At 28.0% G+C, this 23,845-nt stretch overlaps 2 protein-coding genes across 5 annotated transcripts; one reads left to right on the forward strand and one right to left on the reverse strand.

Moving 5' to 3' along the window:
• Positions 1-4,165: 4,165 nt before the first annotated feature.
• Positions 4,166-4,777, forward strand: LOC114191391 (putative glycine-rich cell wall structural protein 1). The gene has a single exon (XM_028080561.1). The coding sequence runs from the start codon at positions 4,166-4,168 to the stop codon at positions 4,775-4,777; it is 612 nt and encodes a 203-aa protein (XP_027936362.1).
• Positions 4,778-7,674: 2,897 nt separating this feature from the next.
• Positions 7,675-15,322, reverse strand: LOC114191099 (protein BTR1). 4 transcript variants are annotated; one of them, XM_028080271.1, is made up of 10 exons: positions 15,134-15,322; positions 14,893-15,038; positions 14,801-14,815; positions 13,574-13,812; positions 13,381-13,487; positions 12,864-13,057; positions 9,849-9,973; positions 8,529-8,624; positions 8,382-8,443; positions 7,675-8,254 (listed from the first exon to the last, which is right to left on the reverse strand). In XM_028080271.1, exons 2-10 carry the CDS (start codon positions 14,978-14,980, stop codon positions 8,158-8,160), a joined length of 1,023 nt encoding a protein of 340 aa, XP_027936072.1. In that variant the 5' UTR covers positions 14,981-15,038; positions 15,134-15,322; the 3' UTR covers positions 7,675-8,157. The 4 variants fall into 4 exon arrangements, with proteins under 4 accessions (XP_027936072.1, XP_027936074.1, XP_027936071.1 ...); XM_028080273.1 differs by lacking the exon at positions 14,801-14,815 and having other exon boundaries at positions 15,134-15,321; XM_028080270.1 differs by having other exon boundaries at positions 14,893-15,320.
• Positions 15,323-23,845: the final 8,523 nt, after the last annotated feature.

A 23,845-nucleotide genomic window follows, 5' to 3' on the forward strand; every position in this document is an offset into this window, starting at 1 on the left:
TCTCTCCGGTATGCACAAAAGTATGTATTATAAAAATTCATTTAATTAAATTTTATCAACTTAATAGATTCGTGTATTCTGAATTAAATCTTTAATAAAAAAAATTATGTTTAAAATATTTTTTATTATTCAAACACTATGTCATTTTATTTTATTATCAATATATATAAGATAATATAATTATTATTCTCGCTTTTTATTTTCAACTTATGAATCTTCTTTCTTCAATCAACTAGTTGACTTGTCAAATTGAAATTGAAGAGAAAATAAACAAGTTTCCCGGTGAATTAAATATAAAACAAAAGATAGCATTTGATTGCAATAAAATTCAAATAACAAAATATTAAAATAAAAAAAAGTATTAACTATTTAATAAAAAAAGGCTTAAATGTGATATTTTTTTTTTCAATCAAGTCTTAATTTTTGTTAATTTTATTCAATGTAATCAAATTTATTAACATCGTTTAAATAGTTCACGTATGAGAAAAAGGTGTGTCACATATCAGTTCGTGATTTTTTTTTATTTTTTTTTCTTAATTTTAAATAAATGGTTCACATGTCAAGTCAATCGTGTCACATGCCAATATCAGTGACCCAGGTTAGAGTTACTGTCACGTGTCAATAGCAATATCATATTGACAGTGTCAGTATCACCTGTCAGTCTTATGTTCAATTTAGTCTCAATTTGCATTTATTTTGTTCAATTCAATCCCAAATTATTTTTTGAATGGAACAAGTTTATATCTTTTCAAATTGAGACCAAATTTATTTTTTATATAAGTGTTATACTGAAATTTTTATTAAAATTTTTATTTTTATTTTTATTAAAATTTTTATTTTTATTAAGCATTTATTTCATTATTTTTAAATCAACTCTAACTATATTATTAAAATATAATTATTAGATATTTTTTACTTGTAAAAAATAGGATTAGAGTTGGTTTGAAATGGGGTTAGACTTGGTTAAAACAAGGGTTAGAGTTAGTGTAAAATTAGAAGGATAATTTGAAAACTTTGGAGAGTGACAAAATTGCTCAATTTTTTAAAAATTTGAAATTAAATTGAACAAAATTAATCAAAACTATGACTGAATTGAACATAAGACACTAACATGTGATATTGACATATGACACTGCTATCATGTACCAAGATCTTGACTTGACATGTGGAATATTTTTAAAAAAATAAAAATAAACTAATTAATTAAAAAAAACACGAAGTAACATGTGACATACTTAGTTAACTATTTATATGGTGTTAGCAAAAAGTACTAAATTAAACAAAAGTAACGAAAATTGGGACTTTATTGGAAAAAAAAAGTAGGACTACATTAAAAAAATTCAATGAAAATATGGACCAAATTAGTATTTAAGATAAGAAATTAATAGAAAATCAATTAAAAATATTTAAATTTATATGGTGGTTAAAATTTAATTAAACCTTAAAAAATGCAGATATTATCTACATGTTAAACATAGTCTTCACTTTTATAAGCTCCATTTATTTTGTAAATTCCATGAACTAACAATAATTTTATTAATTCCATGAACTAACAATAATTTTATTAAATAATATATAACTAATAAAAACCAAATGATATTGAATTTGAAGTAAACTAATATTGATGCCAAATACAATTCACAAAATTTACAAGTAAAACCCATTTAGATGGCAATGCAAAATAAAGATGTTTTGAATGGTGTAATGATTGAGGGCAGAGTGCGATACAGAAGGCAATGAAAGGTATAATCTATAGTGCCTTTCTAAGTCTAAAAGTAAAGTTAGTATATTAATCATTTATGAACTCAACTAATTATTTTCTTTTAATACATGTGTATACTATTTGCTTAATGCCATGATTTAGGACCTTTATATTATTTATGTGTAGGAAAATAAAATACCATATATAAAACATATATATAAATTAACTCTCAGTTAATCAGAATACTTAATTATAGAGGAAAAAAACTGCTCTTAGTGTCACTAATATGGAAGAGAATAATCGTATATTACGTAGACGCGTGTTCACTGAATTATTGAAAAATGGCTTTACAGTAAACATCCCACTAATCCAAAATCTTGTTGTATTATACATTATCACTTGTAATATTTAATACAAATTCTTTGAAAAAATCAAGACAAACTCTAAATTAACCATTGAATTAAATTAACACTTTTATATATATATATATATATATATATATATATATATATATATATATAAATTTACACAAAATGCTTATAATACAAAGTCTTCGTACTAATAAAATTTACATATTACATGAGATTTTTTTTACAAATTTGTTAAAAAAATTGCAAGAAAAAATATTTCTCTACAATTTTTTCTAAAAATCTTAATTGACAGGTAATTTCTTCATAGATAATTATTTCTTACAAAATTATAAAATTCGTAATTATTTCTTACAAAATTTGTTGTGAAAAATGTTTTATATAAAATATTTTGCAAAAACATTAACAGTAATTTTTTGCAAATTTTCTTTTCATAACAAAATTTATAAGTATTTTTCTATAAAAATAATTCAAAATAAAATTGACAAGAAATATAATTTTTTCTTGGAATGTTATCACTTCTACAATATATATATATATATATATATATATAAAATATATATATAGAGACCCAAAAATGGTATAAATTTAAATTTTTATTTACAACAAAATATCATTTGGCTAAATGATATTAACCCCATACAATATAATAAAATTAATGAATACAACAAGTCACCTACTCTCCGCAGCAAACTATTTAACTTGTGATTTTAGAAAAGAGTAAAAACATTATAGTGTGTTAAGTCGTGTTCAAATCTTTAGTATTTATTGATAAGATAGATTGTTTTTATTTGTATGAATCCAAAGGTCTTAATTACGTTTTTTACAAATATATAACACACAGTAACCAATCAGAACATTTTTAATAATAGATCTATAATATACGAAACATAAAAAAATAAATAAACATTTTCTTACCAAATAAAAAGGCTAATTCTTATAATTTTATTTTGCCAATCTCATTTAAAAAATAGTTTTTTTTTGGAATTTTATATCATGAATAAAAGAAGTCATTGAAAATTATTAACATTTCAAAAAGTGTTATTCAATGAAATAAAACTAGTTAGGTTTATCAGTATTTAAGTTTTGTTAAAGGATTTCCATTTATGTTAACATTGTTTTTCTAATTTTAAGTTAAAAACGGAAAAAAAAGTATAGCTTTGTAATTTATGAAATTTAGTGGGTTTTGATGTGTGAACATGTTGACGAGAAGAGACGCGGCTCGTTGACTTCAACTCCACTCCCACAACTTAAAACGAGTAAAGTTAAGTCAAAAGTGGAACTAAATTAAGAATGAGTTATAACCATCACTTCATATGTCAAACTTTTTTTTTTGTGACTAAACTTATTAATTAATATTTGTAATGGATATCAGAAGATGTGGACGGTAGATCGAGCCTTTATCATTTTGTCAAAAGTTATAATTATTAGTCATATGTTATTTGCAACAATTTCTTTTTAAGTAATTATTTTATTAGGAATCTTTGTTATCTTAACTCTAATATCAATTGTTAGATAGAACGTTTATCATCTGGCCAAAAGTTATAATTATTAGTAAGGATGCAACTCTTTTTATTTAAGAATATAAAAGTCTATGTGACAGGATTTCATTAAGATCCGACCCACTTATTATAAGACAATTAAAATCACTTAGAACGTACCAAAAAAAGAAAAAATTAATTAATTAGATCAATTAGATGCATGCAACAAAGAAATAGCTAAAAGGAGTAAATTATGTTAAATTTATTGGAATGAAGAAGGAATTTCATGATTTGTTTTTAAACTATTTGATTGGAAAATTTGAATATATATGGCAGAGATTGGAGTGGTGGAAGTGGAAGTGGAAGTGCAATGGGAGCAGCACTATAAGGAATCCTCTGCAACACGTTACTTGAGAATAATGATGAGATACATATATAATGGAATAGTAACTGGTTAGGTGTTAAGCAGAGGAAGGTGCTAGAAAAAGATTTTGCTTTTTCTACTTTGCAAACTCTATATATACCCTTTTGTTGCCTCAAACTCGTCACATTCGAATGAGAATAAACCATCACATTTCTCATTTTCAGCATTCACAAAACTTGATTTGCTCATCATGGCAAGCTCCAAGGTATTAGGGGTTGCTTTCATTGCTTTGTTCATTCTCGACCTTGCATTTGCTGCCAGGGTCCCAGAAAGTTTTTTTACCGGAAGAGGTGGTGGTGGTGGAGGAGGGGGTGGCGGAGGAGGGGGTGGCGGCGGTGGTATTGGACGTGGTTCTGGGTATGGATCGGGGTATGGCTCAGGTGGGGGTGAAGGGTATGGCGGAGGGATAGGAGGAAGTGGTGGAGGCGGTGGAAGAGGAGGAGGTGGTGGTGGCGGTGGAGGAACGGGTGGTTCTGGGTTCGGGTCCGGATCAGGGTATGGATACGGGTCAGGGTCTGGCTCCGGGATTGGTGGCGGTACGAATGGTGGAGGAGGAGGTGGGGAAGGTGGAGGAGGTGGTGGAGGTGGAGGTAACGGTGGTTCTGGTTTCGGAAGTGGTGAAGGAAGGGGTTTCGGAAGTGGAAGTGGAAGTGGAAGGGGAGGACAAGGTGGTGGTGGTGGTGGAGGAGGTGGTGGTGGAGGTGGCGGAGGAGGTAGCAATGGAGGTTCTGGGTATGGAAGTGGATCAGGGTATGGTTATGGATCTGGTTGGGGTGGAGGAGGAAATGATGAGTTCCCTTAAACTTGCGAAATGATTTTGCTTTATATGATATAATAGTAATTGCCATGTTACATGTGATTTCCGAAAATAAATTGCAGTGTGATCACTTTGGTGATGCATGCATGGTATGTGATATTAGACAGGTTTCATGATTAGTTGGTTATTATTATATATAAATATAATTTACTGTGTAATATTAGAATAGATTATCTTATAGAAATTCCGAGTTTAATAAAACACCTTTCCCTTTTATATACATTCTCTTATTTATTACTTCCATTTTCCTATTAATACACTGACAAAAAAATGTAATAATATTAATGGGGTGAAAAAAACTTCTCATCAACTAATTTTTCGTGCAGCTTTATCCGTTACTCATGTCATACATAATATCTCATTCAACTCCTTATATAATTAAAAAAACAATATTTAACTATTTATATATATATATATATATATATATGGTACAGTTAAGCGACGGATCTTCGATCAATATTTTTGAGGTATCAAAATTTTGATTGAATTATTCTTTTGGTTCATTTTTTGTCTAAAAATATCAAATTGGTTATTTAATTTTTTTTTATCCCAATTTTTTAAACTTGATATAATTTGGTTATTTGGTTCTTTTTATTAAATCTGTTTGAAGTGTTATAAAGATTTTTCATCAAAATTAACATCAGAATTATGTCAATTACATCAATGAAACAAATAATCCTTATTCACACCTTCAATTTTAATTAAAAAATCTTCACCCAATAAAAATTAACAAAAAATGACCAAATTGTATCATTTTTTAAAAAATCGAAATTAAATTGAAACTAAGAAAATTGAAAAACCATCTTAATATTTTTGAAAAAAATTTGGAACCAAACGAATAATATCCATTTTTTTATATACACTAATAAAAAATATTGTATTTACTTATTTTAATTATAATAAAAATAAAAATAAAAATAAAAATAATTATTCTTATTATTATAATTATAAAATTAAATACAAATATTTTTATAATTTTATTATAATTAATTTTCATTTATAATGATAAAATCTAAAAAATAATTAAATAAAAATATGATTAAATTAAACAAATGATATAATATTAATAAAATAATTATTTTAATTTAAAAAAAATATTTAAGAGATAAGATTGAAAATGTGAAAAATAAAATTCTTTTATACACACACACATATATATATATATATATATATATATATATATATATATATATATATGAAAAACTTTTAGAAAATAAAATATATACAATATATTAAAAATATTAAATTTTTAAAAATATATTTAAAATTATATATTAAAATATATAGATTTAAAAAAATTTGGGGGGCCATGGCCCCCCTCTGTCAATTGCAAGAACTTTGGTATAAAGTTATTAAAGTAATTTATGCATGTCTACATATTCCATTTAAGGTTAATCATAATTTTTGTCAGAAGTCGAGTGCAGAATGTCAATTTATATCAAGCGAATTACAAGAATAGAGAGCTTCACATATTGAAATGTTTCATGCAGGAAGCTATTTGCTGTGTTGTAAATAAGTCAAGACTGAGGACCAAATTCGAAATTGACCATACAATTTCTTCCACTTGCATACATATCAAATATAGTTTTCGTCGTACAATCAGTGCCTTATTGCTAAATTGTCATTACTTTATTGCATAGTTAGGAAAGATAATTGCTGTTAATTTCTTTTAACTACAAACTATTTCATATTTACTATTTAATTGATAAAACAATTAATAAGACACCATGAAGAAATATAAACAACAATTCCAGAATTAGCAAGACATGGATCACTTTATTTAAAAAAAATGGTATGCTAATATTTAATCTTATTAAAAATAATCAAAATCTTGTTTTATGAACTTGATTTCCTATTGTCTAAATCTAAAAGAAAGGTTATCTCCTCCTCAATTTTTCTATTATGTAACCTTTTATAACTCTAGGTCCAATTACAAATAATTTAAAATTTTGTAATTATAATTCTGATGCTTTATGTGTTTATGTCAAACGTGGAAAGTATGTTTATATAGAAACATACTATATAATTGCTTATAGCAGTATAGTTGCATTGGCATGGATAATGTCATACATTTTCGTAATAAAAATAAATAATGTTTATCTTCTTGAAACAATATTCCTCAATCAAGCTTCATGAATTATTACCTACTCGGTTGATTATAATCTTAACAAAACTTCTTATGTAACTAGATTCGACTATCAAAGCTATCTTTAAAGTTAATAACCTAATTATTACAACTTCAAATATTTAATAAGATTTATTTTTTTCCCGATACTATTATAGCTTCAAATACTGTCAAATTATTCTTCATCAAACTGAAAATTTATTTTTACTTTGTGTAAGGCAATATTTCTTCCTTAGTTTAGTATAAACTAAAATACACGCCCTGATCATTTTATCTTAAGCACAAGACCTTTTTTTTGCATTTACAAACCAATCTTTACTTCACTAGGATCATAAGCATAATCATATTCCATCCGAGAAGCAGTAGTGAGGAATTCATCACTATTCTTTGTCTTTTTATGATTGTATTATATATAGTAGGGGAAAAAAAGGCCTAGACTTCACAAGTAGAGACATGCATGAAACAGTCATAATAACCTATTTTCTTTCCGCAACTAAAAGAGAGTAACGTTTAACCTTTTTAAAAGAATAACCAATGCATAAAAAATAAGATAATGATACAAACCTTTATACACATTTGACGGATTAGTTTTATTTTAAGAAAAGAACATAATGCTTTTATCGGTGCACTTTCGAAGAAAACTGTACAAATGCAAACACGTAGTTAAAAAAAGAATCAGCATAACCTGTTGCAAATGCCACAAAACTGATGGACAGTTTAAGAAAGAAACGACTTTATTTTAGCTAAAAAGAGCATCTGAAAGCGAAAAACTGCTATTGAGATATTCTAATAAATAGCGGCTAGTAAATCGTCAACATTAGAAACATAATTCGGGCTTGAGGTTCTAACAACTCACAAGTGAATTCTTGATTCTCAAATGCTATCACAAAATAATTTTCAAATCCTATCTCAGGCTAGTGATTGAGGATACAGATCATATAAGACATTAGCACCTGTTGACTTACAAAAAAAAAGAATTTAGTTCTAAATACTACATTTTGGAAATGAGCGTCAACTTTCCAATCGAACTTGTCTGTTGATGGGGTTTGAGAAGAAATTCTATAAGACCGCTCTCAATTTAAGAAAAAAAATTCCTGCCCTCTCCCGCTACAATAAAGACCTCCAAAGGTATATCATGTGATGATAATTTATGTAAACAAATCCCAAAATTCAGCAAATGTATAAGCAATTAGCAAGCAGATTCACTAAGCATCTAACAGCAGACAAGTGCACTTGCAAACTACTCGATCACCCTCTCACTAGCATAAGCAACCTTCTGCAATATCATAGATTCAGCTGTACGAATAGCTCTCTGGGCTCCTGTTATGGTAACCTTCCTGTAATAAAAAAGCACGAAACGTGTAAAATATTTACGGTAAACATATTCTGTCAGGCATTTGCTTAATAATTTTTGTTATACTAGGATATGAAGCAAAGTAAAATCTTGTGTGAACAAATTCCCACCTATCAGTTGTTCCAGAAATGTAATCACCTCTATCTGATATCTTTATCCTCGCCCCACTAACCTGAAAAAGCAGGCGTTTCTCAAGTCAGTTTATTTTATTTAGTAATCACAATAAATACATAGGAATGTTGTTAGGCGTAACAAACCTGACTAATTTCCATAATATTCCTTCCACCACGACCAACAACCAATCCTATATGGTCATCTGCAACACCCATGGTCACCGAGTTACTCCGCTCCTCCTGGAACAGAAGACAATGTAAGTGAAACTGATAAAGCAAATCACTGCATGAGGATGCAAGGATTTAAAGTTAATCTCATTCACCACTGATTATATATAAAATTTCACGATAACATATTGATTAAGGGAAAAATAATATAGATATTGTAAGAAAAGTGAGCCAAATATGGTAACAGATCTCTCAAGCTTGAGACTCAATTATTTTTTCTATTTGACAAACTATTTTATGTTCTTATACGATTTTAATATTGTTATTATGTTCTTATTTTCAAGTCTCATAAAGTAGTATTTCCATATATTTGTAAGATTTCACACACACACACCGATAGGAACTGGTGTCTGAACTAAAGACAAAATAGGGACGAAATCCCAATCTATAGAAGAGAGCACACACTGCACAACAGTTGAGAGTCAGCAGTTCCTAATGCCCAAAGGACTTCATGCTCTCAACTGACAGGATAAAATCCCTCAACCCTCTTACTATTTATATACACCTACTGGTCTGCTAACATAAAGTCACTCTTAACAGGCCTAACCAATCACAGGCCCACTCCCATTCTTCCTAACAAAAGCCCTGGTATTTTTTACCAACTAACCTAACTAACTGCACACACACCTGCATACTCATGCAAACCAAACAGGTCCAAAATCACCTGAAATGTTGAACTGATTGGTTCAACTCATTGGACTGTCAAAGCATCCTAACTTCGAACAAGGTTACCCTTTTAACTAATGTTGATAAAAAACCATATACAGCTAGATTAAAATCACATTTATAGCATAGTGAAATAAATTTTAACCAGATTCATGGCCTTTATTTTAGCATCTAGTCAACTCTGGACTCTTAGTGCAAAGGCTTAATTAAATACGCAACTAATCCTTGCACACATACTATTTTTGTTTTTTCCCTACACACTTTTGGTCCCTCGTGTTAATATCTGTGGAGAAAACCTGTTGTAGCAACAGAGTTTCATCGTTGATGGCAGCAATTGCCACATCACAAAAATGGCATGTCATTAAAAATGCTACGTCGAATATCATGTTTTTTAAATTGTCAAGTCACCATGGATTTAAAAAGAAAAAATTGGCATATTAACAAGGATTACAAATAAATTAATATAATTTAAAATCTTTCATTGTTCTTGAGTGTGTGTGTGTCTGAAAATTTGGCAACTTACAACATGAAAAATTTCAAACAAGATTAAATGAATGGTAAGTGAAGAACCTTGTTGTTCTGGAACTTAGCTCCGGCACCATTTGGTCTGTAATTCACTGCATTGTATGCAGGTGGTGCAACAGATGGAAGCACATATGTGTATGGAACACCCTGATAACCCGAGAAGTATACACCTGATGTTTAAGTTAAATAAATTTTAATTAGGATCAAACTCACCAATTATGATTCCTTACAAAACACAACTACTTATACAAAGCACGGCATTTTAAATCTTCATTTTCACCGCCATAAAAAAGAGAACCTAGCTTTAAAATACAAAATTACAAAAAAAAAGGATCATATTTGAAGTATACTTTCTACTCTACTGTAGCTTTGTTAGAGATATCCATAGTTGCATATTGCTGCTTTGTTTCAATAAATACCATTGTTAGAGATATAATCCAGAATTGAGCGTCAATCCAACAGGTTAAGCACTTGGTTGAATTGAACAGTTGATTCTTACATGATATCAAAGAATCTGACTAGGATGAAGTGACCAATATATCCTTGCCAATCTCAGTATTTATAATTAAACTAAATTTAAGAACTAAGTGGAATTTCCGTTGACTGACCACAATTCAGGTCAAGAGACAAGATATGAAGATTAATAATTTAATGTGAACAATGCATGACTCACCTTATCAAAGTAACAGATTCTCTAATTTACAAGACCAGTTCACTAGAACGAGGTACAGCAAAACAAAAGGGAAGAACTTGCCTCAATATATATATACTGTTCCTTACAGAAAATCAATTAGGAAACGAACTCGCATATCAGGACAGAGTTAAAATTGCAATAAGAAACAAAAAAATCGTTTTTACTGCCAAAACATTTATGCAAATATGAGTTTGATAATCAGTACTGCATTAAATATAAATAATAATGCTACCAAGAAAATCTGACTTAAATTTGGAAATGATGACTTCCAAATCACGGTTGTGCAGATCCAAGCCACACAGAGCATAGTTAGTATGTGCATCAAGTGAAGCAAGATACATGTTTAAAGGAGCATACAATTAAAGCAAATTAGGCAGTATTCTTATAGCTAAATGCAAAATTAAAGCCGAATTCACAATCATTCAAAATTAAAACATGGATCTGATCTCAAACATATACCAACAACAACGATACAACTCCAGTGCACAAAAAAAAGGATAGAAATTAAAACACACAATTTTGAACCATGAAGTATAACCTTAACATTGTCACACCAACAATCAGATTAATTACAGAGCATGAGAGAACTTTAACTCTCCTTTTATTAATTTTAATTCACTGCACTTAAAGTTCCGTAACTTTATTTACAAGGAGAAAATATACTAATGGTTTATTTTGGAATTGTGTGAACACACACAGCAAGAAGGCAGTAGCATATGTGCAAAGTAGTACAAGTGTGAATACAAGCATAAAAGAATGATGTGAAAAAGTTTAGTATAAAAAGTAGCTGATAAATTAGTGAGTATGAAGAATAAATGGAAAATGAAGAGGTAATAATAAGTAAAAAAGGATTTAAAAAATCATATTATTTCAAAACATATCTATTTTACATAATTACTCTCAAGGTTATGAAAATATACCCAGTCATTGAAGAAACACTGCTTCCGAATTTAATGGTTAGCATGGCCAAACAGACGTATAATTAAACTGTGTGTGTGTGGAGAGAGGGATTTTGATTACCCAAAGACAGACGGGCCATCAGTTTGGTCCTATAATGAAAAATGCACTAAAATAGTCCTCCAATGTCAATAGTTGATAAACAATTTTTTAACATCAATTTTTTCCTACAAAAGGAACAACTTGATGCAAAAATTTAGTATTGGAATTTATTAGAAAACGAAATCAAAGGCTACGAATCTCTGTAGGAGCAAACTAGATTTCTATTGACTGATACACACACTAATAATTAAAATTGCAATACACGTACACATCAACCATTTATACCAATTACTAAGCAATAACTATATGCATGCTTCACTATGAATCTACAGTTTTTTTTAATCAATATAGTCCATATTGGATGTCTCCAATTGTAGAAATGAATATATCAGTAGTCATTAAAAAGACTATTTAATTACGTTATTAGATTTCCATCGTACTACTTTCTCTCCATTGAATAGTTTAAACCCATTTAGCAACACAGTTTATCACGTCCTCTTAAATTTTAGTCTCTTTCTAATAATTTTTCCCTACAAATATCAGGTGCAGTAACAGTAAGAGCTTCTAACAAGTAACCAAAGATGCAGCCATTGGTGCAGAACTGACTAAAGAACTGGATATGCGGGGACGTGACTTGAGCAGATAGAGATAAAGTGGAAGCTTGAGATGGGCAGCAAAACACTGAGTCGATAGGCACTGTTCACCACTCAAAATGTTTGAACAGATCTCGCTCAATTCACAACTTTTTCAACAGTTTGAATTATTTAAAGGTTTATGATTATAAAACCTGACTAGATCATCAAAGCTGGGTAGATGATGAGTTACATGTTGAACTGGACAGTACAGTGCAGTTTCTGAACTCTGAAGCAAGCATACACTTGTTATTTACAATTTTTCATACACAAGTCTTGCTCAGTAGGATCAATAGGTATTGCAAATGTATTATGTTATAAACTTCAACTGTTATATTATAAAATAATATGCTACTCAACGTTCAAGAGGGGACATTCTCCCGCCATGGCTATCCTTTAACCAAACAATAAAGTAGAATGACAGATGGGTGCATCTCATTGATTCGAAACAAAAAAGGTAAAATGTACAAAAGCATAAACTAAACTAAGAAAAAATGAACATGATATGACAATTCAAGTAAGGCCCCATTTCTCTCCTTGCAACGAAGAAAACCACAATTGTAGATTTCCATACATATAGAGAAACAGATGATATAAGATATTATGGGTAATTTTAGCATCAGCAATTACTTCCGTCGTTCATATTAGGTTCTCCAAAAATAAATATACATGATGTAATAGCAAAATCCACAAATGGATAACAGATATTGCACTATATGAACAAGTGTCACTAACCGGGATATGAGAATGGAGAATTCATGGACTGTGCATACTGAGGATCTTCAGCTAACTTAGAAACAATTAATTCAATTGCACGTATCTGTTCCTCGAGAGTTCCTGTCAGGGTAACTAGCCTATCGTTCTGTCCATAGTAATTATTATCTTGAGGAGATATCTTAATGCCAGCCTGAGAATCTTCAATAAATGATCTAATCAATGGAAAAAAAGTAAAAGCTAAGTTTTTTTTATCTCAGTCTATGATAATGAATAACATTAAAACAGAGAAAGGTTCCAACAGTGAAAATAACAGTTGACCTAACAAGAACTATTTTTCAGGAGGGGGCAGCAAGGGAAATAGAAGCTCAGGCAACAAAGAACCAGCATCCATCCAGGAAATATAACCAGTCGAAATCAAGATATATCAGAAAAGTAAATAAAAAAGGCAAGCATCAAGACTACTTATATAGAACATATTTTACATACATGGCAAACAAATAGGCCTCATAAAGACAACAAAGAAGAGTGATGATACCTAATGGTTGCACCTCCCTTTCCGATTATTCCACCACATGAACCATTGGGAACAATAAGTTTCACTTTTGTTTTAGGCTCAGCATCATTGTCATCCTCACTATGAAGCTAATTACAGGTAGCAAAATAATTTCAGATGCATGCAGGACATCTGTTCTTCAAACAACTAATTAAATCAACATCATAGAAATTACCTCACTGAGCAGCTTAGAAAGAATAAGTCCAACAGCTGTTAGTATTTCATTTATCGCACCAGATACCATGATAATCCTATCAGTAGTTCCAGGAAAGAATTCATGATTACGTGACAACTGGATTCGTGCTCCAGATTGTGACTGAAACTCAGTGATAGTTGAACCACCCTTTCCAATGACTGAACCAGCTGCAGAATTTGATACAAGAAACCTAATATATGTTGGCTTCTCCTCAGAATCTGAAAAAAAAGTGAACATGAAATTAATAACAGAATTAATTTAAAACTTTTACATGCTCACAAATCAAAGTATAATTGATGCAGTTAGGAAAAGCTTCTAATTCAAATATTAGAAAATGAGAGTAAAAAAAACACGCATGAGTCTGGAAAAATTTTAATTACATAATTTCACGTAGGCATTTTACAAATCACACTAATATATTTTTTCAGTGAATATACAACAAGGGAAGAGCACATACTTTCACTTATTTAATTTAAATAAGCAGCTTTAAGATACTCGAACAAAGGATGGGAAAGTTCCTTTGTCTCTCACTCAAAATTTTCTAACGTCATAATTCACATAAGCATTCCATAACATAATTCTCTTCTCCGAAATTTATATTAAAACACAATTTGCCTCAGCGTAAGAAAGGATGCTTCCCTTCGACCCTAACTGAAAGGAAAAAATTGAGACAAACTCGATTCTGAATTCTCTCCACCGATACCATACAGAATCTTAGAAACTTTTTGGCAAAGCAACAACCAAAACGAAATTTCAGACTTCGTAACTGCGTGCAGAATATGCCTCAAGATTATTGAAACTGAAATAATTCCCAACCTTTCTGGAATATAAATTGTTTTCGAAAAAGTTCCGTTAGCTTCAATGACATCAAAAGGACAACAAAAAATAGTATTCCCTCTACCTTGCTTGGTATCTCCAAAATTAAAAACCAAAGAAAAGAATAAAGACGGAATAATTACTCCACTCAGAAGCCATAATAATAACAATCATTCAATTACCAAAACAACAGAAGTTAAGAAAACGTAAAACCGAAAATCACATCCACACACGACACAATAACACTTCTACTTCACTGATTTCATAACAGGAAAATAGAAACAGAATCTAAATCTAGCGAGAAACAGCACTGAAGCTCCATTGTTATGAATTAGGGTTGGGAATGAAGGCGTTGACCGTGGAATAGCTCGCCGACATTCAGTCACTAACCTACATTATTGTCCGCTGCAAAGAGCAAGGTTAAGCGAAACGAAAGAACGAAAGCGATAGAGAGAGAAAACAGATCGGATCGGATCAGATACCTAGCGAAGGCGATTTAGGAGGAGGCGATGCAGCGTGCTTCCTCGGTCCCTCGGGAGAAGACACGTAGGAAGATTCCGTTGACTCCATTCTCCTTCTTCCTCAGCTTCTTCTACAACAACGACAATGGAAACCTCTTTCTCCTTCCCTGAGAAAGAGAGAGAGATAGAGATTATATATGATGAATGATTCAGAAAGAGAGCGAGAACAGGGAGCGCGAGTGTTTCATGTGAATGACTCAACGTGAGGATTGTGAATTATGAGAGAATTAAGGGAGTAGAAACGGAAGAGTGAGTGGGTGGAAGCGTAGAGAAGAGAAGAAGGTGCAGCAGTTCTGCTTGCTACATATCCAACGTGACCTTTGTCTCTCTCTCTCTATCTCTCTCTGCGTTGTTGTGTTTTGTATGTGTGTGATGTGTCAATGTGCGTGTTCTGAGGTGTGAGTCGGTGTATTCGGAACCGGATCCTCCCCAGCACTCTCTAGCAATTTGTTAACCGTTCGATGAAATGTAATAAATGGTTAAGATTAAAATATATTTCCTCTTGTATTTTTAAAAGTTTTTATTTTCTTATAATTCAAAAAAAAAACTTTACTACTTTAATTAAATAAGGTATTTATTAAAAAAATAAAACATTCAAGATATCAAAAACTTCAAACATTTTAAGACGTAATATTAAATATGTATCATACTTGAAAGAGTTAAACATTTAAAAAAACGATAATGGTAAAAAATGCCACACATTATAAAAAATGCTATTTGTTTATAGTTTGATTAATTTTAAAATGTCTGACTTTAGATCTCTTAAATGATTTTGATGATATTTTGATCTAACGGTGTGCAGGGTATGGTGGAGGAGTGAAGAGAAAACTGGGTGAGAATAATCCGTTGCTTCTCGTGTTTTGTATTCAACGTTCATGCGCTAACTAATATTATTTCACGCCCTACACCCTGTTACAGCATGACCTTGTTGGCCATGACTAGGGTGTAACCACTATTTTTAATTATTCATCATTAAGTTTCGAAAAATATATTATTAAAAGACTATTCATGATATTAATTAACAATTATAACGAAATTGCCTTATTTGACTTACATACTTTATTCGAATTAATTAGCCACTTTGTTGTTTATCATTAAAAGTAAACTGGACAAAACATTATTAATCGACGGTTTAACCAAGCGTTTAAAAAAACTGTCCTAATATTGATTAGCGATGTCAAAAGATAAGATGGTATCGGTTTGATTCTTTAATTTAATCTTAATTTAAGTGTTACGTTTTTTTTATAAATTTGGAAAAAAAAATAATAAACTTTCTTTGTTTGTATATTCAAATTTTAAAATTTTTCAATTGATTACATGTTATTATATAGTTGTAATAACTATACGATGCGATCGTGTTGGAAATAGTTCAAGTGTGAATCAAAGTTTTACATTGGATAAAATAGACAAAATTAAACATTATATAAGAATAAAGACTCATAATACCATTATTTTAATGTTTTGGTGAAAAAGTGGTGTCAAATGTGTTATATGTATAATACAAATATCATATATATATATATATATATATATATATATATATATATATATATATATATATATATAACTACAATCTCTCAATAACCATGATTATAACCAATACATATGAAAGAATATATAACCCTTGAGGGGAGATTGTTAGGAAAAGTGTGAGTCAAAATCTCATATTAGATAGAATAGACAAAGTTAAATACTATATAAGAATAAAGCCCATAACATTTTTGTCTTAAGGTTTTGGGGTTAAAATGGTGTCAAATATATATATATATATATATATATATATATATATATATATATATATATAGTCAATGACTATAACCATAACTCATATGTGAAAAGTATATATAAATCCATCTTCTCTCTTTATCTTTAGTTAGTATTGTCATATAATATTAAGTTAAATATATTTATAGTCTTTTAACTCATTCTTAAAATTAAAATTCGTATAAACAACTCAAATACTGACCCAAAATTAGGGGTAATAAAATGATCAGCCTGGTCCGTTTTGGTTTACCCCGCCTTTGGTCTACCAAAAACGAATTGGGTTGGACTTTCCAACTACCAACAAAAACAAGACAAAATTTGCAACATGCCTTGTCACAGGTAGGGATGATAAATAAGCCCACCTCTGTGGATATTGTCTAAATTCGTCCCCATTTTGTTGGGACATTTACTAGGTATGGAAAATATCTGACTTTTTCAATTGGTTATGGGGATGAGGATAGAGATATAAATATTTTTCCCGTCCTGTACCTCTCATAATACTCGTCTTTGTCATATCTTCATTCTTGTTTAAATTATTAAAATGTTGATAGACAATTAAGTAACCTTATATATATATATAGTTATAGTTATATATATATATATAGTTATATTCATCTTATCATAACATTTTTTTAATTATGTTCAAATGATATACGACAATTAAATATGTTTGATGTCTCTCTCACATTTGAATATTTTTATTCTTTTTTAGTATTTTTTATTTATTGTATATTTTACTTTCACACAAGAATGTCTAACATTATCAATTTAAGTGTTCAATAACATTGATCTTTCATTTACTAGGTAATATAAAACACATTTATCTTCTTTACTATATAATATTTGAAAAGTTTTATTAAATCTCAAAGGTATTTTTTCATCTTATTATATCCTTAATTATACATTTATTTTCCTTTGTGCAATTTCATTTAATAGTTTCTCAAATTGTTTGTAAGATATTCAATATTTTTTAATATTTTTATTTGTTGATTATTTTTATCATGTAAAATATTGTTTTGATATATTTTATATAATTATATTTTATTTTATAACTCATTATCATATTATGATTTTATCACTATAATTGTATAAATAAATTTGATTTACTATAATATAAAAATTTGATGTAATTGTCAAGATTTTTTTTATCACCATTCAACATATATTGAAATTCAAAAGATATGGGATTTATGTTAAAATGTTATTATTATTAGTTTAATTTTTGTTTTTGGTATGATTTTAATTAAGTGGTGTATTATAAGTTGTATTAGTGTATAAAGATTCACTAGAATTTAAAAAATTGAAGTAAACACATTTAAAATATATTTTAATTTGAATATTTTTTTTTGTTTTTATTTTATTTTTTAATATTTTTAAATTTTATCAACTAGGTTTCATTAATGTTTGCAAACTTAAATTTTATTTGGTATTCTAATTTGAAATGTATACAATTATAATTTCTTTCTAAATATTTGATTTCGAAGAAACAACTATCTTTTTTTATATTGAATATTTGATAACATTATGTTTCATTTATCGTAATTTTTTATTATTTTATCAATATTGATTATACATTTTACTTAAAATAAAAAAATAAAAACTAATATAAATCTTTTAATTAATAAATTAATTGTGTTTTAGTAATATGTGATTTATCCATTTGTACTAAACCTTCCACTAAAACATCTCAACAACAGATAGGTAATTATATAAGTATAATTATGTTTATATTCCTCGTGAATAAATTTTTCAGAAATATTTTATATTTAAGTCTTTAATTTGTTTTATTTTTTATATCTATCTTTTATTTAAAATCATGTTCTCTTTTAAACATGACACATTTAAAATAGAAGATGTTTTATGTTTTAACATACGAGAAATTTATATTCTGACACGTCACATTACTAAATAATATTAATGTCAATTTAATAAAAATAATTATATTAAATATTTTTCTTAAAAAAAATAGAAATTCAATTAATTTAAAAAAAAAAAAATAGGAACTAAATAATTGCATAAAACACACACACAACTGCGTGACTACACCTCTCATTGCACAACACACAATTATATATAGCACATTGAAACTGCAATCCAACAAAAGAGAATAAGATTTTAATTTCTAAATTATAACAAAAATAATAAAAAATCAACCAGTTTTAGCATTTAAAATTTCATTTCTTTTAAGTTCATAAAACATTATTTCACTCAACAACTAAGCACATTTTAAATTTTGCTAAGCTAAAGGTCTTAGCACAACAAAATGAAAATTCAGCTTACCTAACAAATAACAACAAATAGATTTTATGGGAATAATTTCATTAAATAAGAGTGTAAGGTTGGTTCAACGACTCTTATCACTAAGGAAGACTCACTTAAGAATCCAACTATCATGATTTTTGAATTTTTCATAAAGTATGTTTGCTTAAGAAGGGTTCTATTTACCCATAAAGTCAAACCCTTTAGAGTTTTTTTTACAAAACTGGCATACTGAGTCTTTTATTATTTGAGTGTTTACTCATTTTCTTGCCAAAATCACTACATTTACTTTAAAATTGACCATAGAAATCAATTGACTCAATTGATGCACGTTAAAAGATCGATACTCATACAACTATACACATATCACATATAAAAACTTTAACTTTTTGAGAAAGCATGTCAATATCATCCAAAATCCAATTAGGTGCAACCTCATCTCATTAATCATAGAAAAATATCATAAATTGACAACAAAAAAATAAAATTTTAGTAAGTATCTATCCGATTCGAGTAACAATAAAATATAACCTTACTGTTAAAAAAAAAAATTATACTAATTTATTTATACAAATGTGAAGACATCAACTATCATTTTAATAATTAATACTATCATCGTTATTTAATTTCCAAAAAAGAATTTCAAGAACTAACATATGTATCACCAGTACCATGTCAAATGGACGGTGAGTTAAGAAAAAAATGTAAAAATTAAACATGTTTTAACTATGTTGTTATCCTGTCAAAAAAACTTACAACTTAAGATATTATATTTTAAATTTCATGTTATTATGGTTATTTTAACCGATGAAAACTTCATCACCGATGGGAACTTCATCAATGATGATTTTCATTTCACTTTTATCCACGACCAACTTCTATATTTAACGTTAGTCATCACCTATCTTAAAGACCAACCCTCCAACATGTATTTTGAGATTTTAAATTTGATGTTGAAAACTCTTATTACTTGTTTTAGTTCTCAAAACCACACTCAGTCAAGTTAACATCCACTCGTTTCAATTCAAGCTCAATTGTTTGAAACGTGAGATATAAACAATTATTCGTAAAGTTTTCAATGTATTATAATTTTATTATTTTTATAATAAATTGTCTTTTTATAATGTAAACGAAATGAACAGTTATAGAAAGTGAACAGCCCAAAGCATTTATTGTATGAAATATAAAATCAAACATTTGATGATGTTGTCGTACCCCGTGAAATTATTTTACATTTTACTTTTAAATTTAATATTTATTTTACTTTGCATTTAAATTTAGTTTAATAAAAAAATATTTAAAATTAAAATTATTTTTAATTATATTTGTATACATGTACATAAATATATATAGTTGGCGGGTCTTGAACAATGGGTATGTCTATTAAAATTAATGTATCTTTGAAAAAGTCATTTTTTGATGTGCAAAAGAATATAATATATATATATATATATATATATATATATATATATATATTTTGAGTTTTTTTGACCGTGTTATCCTATTATAAAAAACATTTATCTATTGTATATATCATATAATCAAATATAATAAAATTGTAGTTAACTCTCCATTACTTTAACATAAAGTGACAATAAAGTTACATCAGGTCAAAAGTTTGAATTTGAATTTGTAATCAATTATCATACTCTAACAGATCTGTAATATGTTGTTCAGTCCTTCATATCCATTTGTTGCTACACTTTTGTTATGCATTAGATCTTGTTGGTACATCCAGATTGTCTCTAAATATGTTAAGAGTTGCATGGGACGAAATTCTTTCCTGATTTTCTGCACGGACAGAACAAGCAGCAAACTAAAAACTTGTCATGGTTAAGTTGTCTAGAGAAGGGACAAAACACCTTACTCACATTTCTTGCTTCCTAATAAGCATTCTTGGTCCCTATCCAGTCCCTTATTTGTGATCCTGGTTGTATTTCTAAATAGCCGAATGAATGCATTGAATTGGATAAAGAATCTAATCCAACTGAATAAAATTAGCCTTACCAATTTTATATTTCATCCAAGCCCAAATATCTAATTGTACCAATTTTTTTTTTTTCGAATCTACTTTCCCTTACCTAACTACAATTTTGTTCTTATGATTCCATGTGTTTCTTATCTATACATGTGTATTTTCTTTTTTATTGAGATATTAGTTAATTGTAAAAATAGTTAAATTCAAATTAAACATTATTTAAAAGAGTAAAATAATTATTTTAGTTTAAAAAATTAAATGCAAATTAATAGTTATTTAGAGATAAAATAATAAGATAATTATTTTAATTTTAAAAAATGTTATTTAAACAATAGATTATAAAATAAATATGTACACTAAAAAATCGTTATATATATATATATATATATATATATATATATATATATATATATATATATATATATATATATATATATATATATATATATATATATATATATAAAGTGTAGAACACATAATTCAATCCAAGCAATGGTTTATAAAGTATTTTAAAGTAGCACTCAAGTAATACATAAAAGCCTAAAACATATAAACATGTATAAAGACTTCAAAAATAAAATCTTATTCTCGAGATGGTGCTCCTTTACCTATTCCTACATATGCTCATATAGCCATAACAGGTAATCATACATAAACAAATATAGGGTAAACTATAGAATATAAAATCTAACATAAAGTATTGATATAAAACAATTCTATTAACAATTTATAAACAAACTAATTTTCGTCGATCACAAATATTAAAAAAAGAAAAACATATAGACAACAATCTATATATCAAAAATATTTGATGAGCAAAATATCGGCACATTTCCAAAAGATTTATATTAAGCAGTCTATATTAAACCCGCTAGTCCGCACATGCCTGTAGCTCGTGCGGACTAAAGGCAGCACATGGCTGACTGACTCGCTGACCTGTTTATAAAGTTAAATATTCTCTTTTTCAATCTTCACACCATTCATCATGTTTTTGTAAGTTCCTCTTATTATTATTATTATTATTATTATGTATAGTCATTGTATATAAGATAATGATTTTAGTTATCGAATATGAAATATCTTTTTATGCATTTTTAGGTTAACAAATTTGTACGTGTCTTGTAAGGTGATATGTTGTCATTACTTTAGCTAGAATTTTCGTTGTTGTTGTTTATTGTATTTGATTAATTAGACTAATTAGAATTATCTGGATAGAAAATGAATATAAATTATTATGGGAAAATAAAGAAGTTTTTATTTTACTCATCACAATTTGTTTTTTTGGTCACAAATATAGTTCAGCCCGTGGGACGAGATGATCAAAGAAAGTAGATCCATTTTTGAACTGTAGGCCAAAATGAATCGGGCTAACTCGCTTTGCCATTATTTAACTATACAAACCTTAAATCAAAGATTAGTGATAACACTATAAAGAAAAATGAAAAAAGAAAAAACCTATTAAAATAAAGAAAAGCTTACTTTGTTTGAAATTTCTATAAAATAAAATTGCTCTTTAATCTCTCTATTATTATAAGTGGGATCATATTATGAAATAAATGAAAATTATTGACGAAAATATAAATAAAAATAGAGAAATAAAATTATATATTTTATTTGATGCATAGAATGAATAAAAAAAAGGGAAGAAGTGGCACTACATGACATATTAACTTAATTACTTAATTAACACCAGGGAAAGATTTTTATACGGTCACTCAATGTTTGTGTATATCGATTATCTTATCTTGTTTTATCTTGTTAAACAATCACATTGATATTATTTTTAGTTTTATGTTATTAATAGACCCGAGTTAATGATTTGTTTCGGGGTAACACTTCAAATGAATCAACATTCGTGCATGGGATTGTGATTTGTTTGCGAGTAGCCGTTGAAACACTATTGTTTTTTAAATTTTTTTTTAGAGTTTGATAGGTTATAGAAAATTAGTAAGAATATTTATATTTTAATAATGTGTTTTGATTGCGAATTAAAAAAGAAACTTAAGGAAACCAAATACATTAAACTTTAAATAAGCTTAATCACTTTTTTTACAAGATTTTTTGTTCAAAAAATTATCCAAGTTTATTGATTTTATTTTTTATTTAAATAAAATATTTTGGTTACCGCAAAAGTACATAAATTTATTTCAATATATTTTAAAAACGTAAGTTGGTGATGTCTTTTATATGAGGGTTATTTTCGTAGCTAAAATTAAAATAAAGTAAAATTCAAAAAGTTTTTTTTAATCTTCATCCATATCATATCACAAGATTATTTAAAACTGAGTGACATTAGTTACAATTACTTATTTTTTAATGTCATTGATCAAATTGTTTTCTTGACATCATGTTGATTAATGTCGGTCAATTATTTTTCAATTAGAAAAAAGAAAATCCTAACCAATGTTAACCGAAGATCTTCCTAAGGATTTTAGAAAAATAAAATTCTGATCACTTTTTGATAAAAAATACCAATTCATTTAAATATCCAACCAAAAATAAATAATGTCAATAGATATCATAGAAAAACGACATGGATAAAGAAAACAATATAATTAAAAATTGACTAAGAAAATCTTAAATAATATCAATTAAAAAAATATAGTTGCCTAGTAAATGAGAATTTAATATTAGAAAAAAAACAGCTAAAAGAAATACAATGTCTAACTAATGACATCAATTTAAAATACACTAACTACGATAGTTGGATCTCCAGTAAGCCGACACCGTTGAAATAAAAAACTAATCTTACAATATTCGACCAAATTTAAATAAAAAAAATATACAGAAAATATATATAAGTAATTTCAAATAATGTTTTTCCAATAATCAATATATATTTTTTAAAATGTACTCAATACATTACATCTTGTCATAAAATATTTACATTTCTACAAATTAAATCATCCTCTA

The sequence above is a fragment of the Vigna unguiculata genome, chromosome 7 (assembly GCF_004118075.2).
Source record: "Vigna unguiculata cultivar IT97K-499-35 chromosome 7, ASM411807v1, whole genome shotgun sequence".
Taxonomy (NCBI): domain Eukaryota; kingdom Viridiplantae; phylum Streptophyta; class Magnoliopsida; order Fabales; family Fabaceae; genus Vigna; species Vigna unguiculata.

Bases quoted from the DNA above. Each gene is read 5' to 3' on its own strand.
- LOC114191391 (XM_028080561.1), top strand. From the start codon at position 4,166: ATGGCAAGCTCCAAGGTATTAGGGGTTGCTTTCATTGCTTTGTTCATT.
- LOC114191099 (XM_028080271.1), bottom strand. From the start codon at position 14,980: ATGGAGTCAACGGAATCTTCCTACGTGTCTTCTCCCGAGGGACCGAGG. The intron at 9,974-12,863 runs GTTAGTGACACT...CTTAAACATCAG, and splicing joins TTCTCCATTCTCATATCCCG to GTGTATACTTCTCGGGTTAT. The intron at 8,255-8,381 runs GTGGGAATTTGT...TTTTTATTACAG, and splicing joins ATTTCTGGAACAACTGATAG to GAAGGTTACCATAACAGGAG.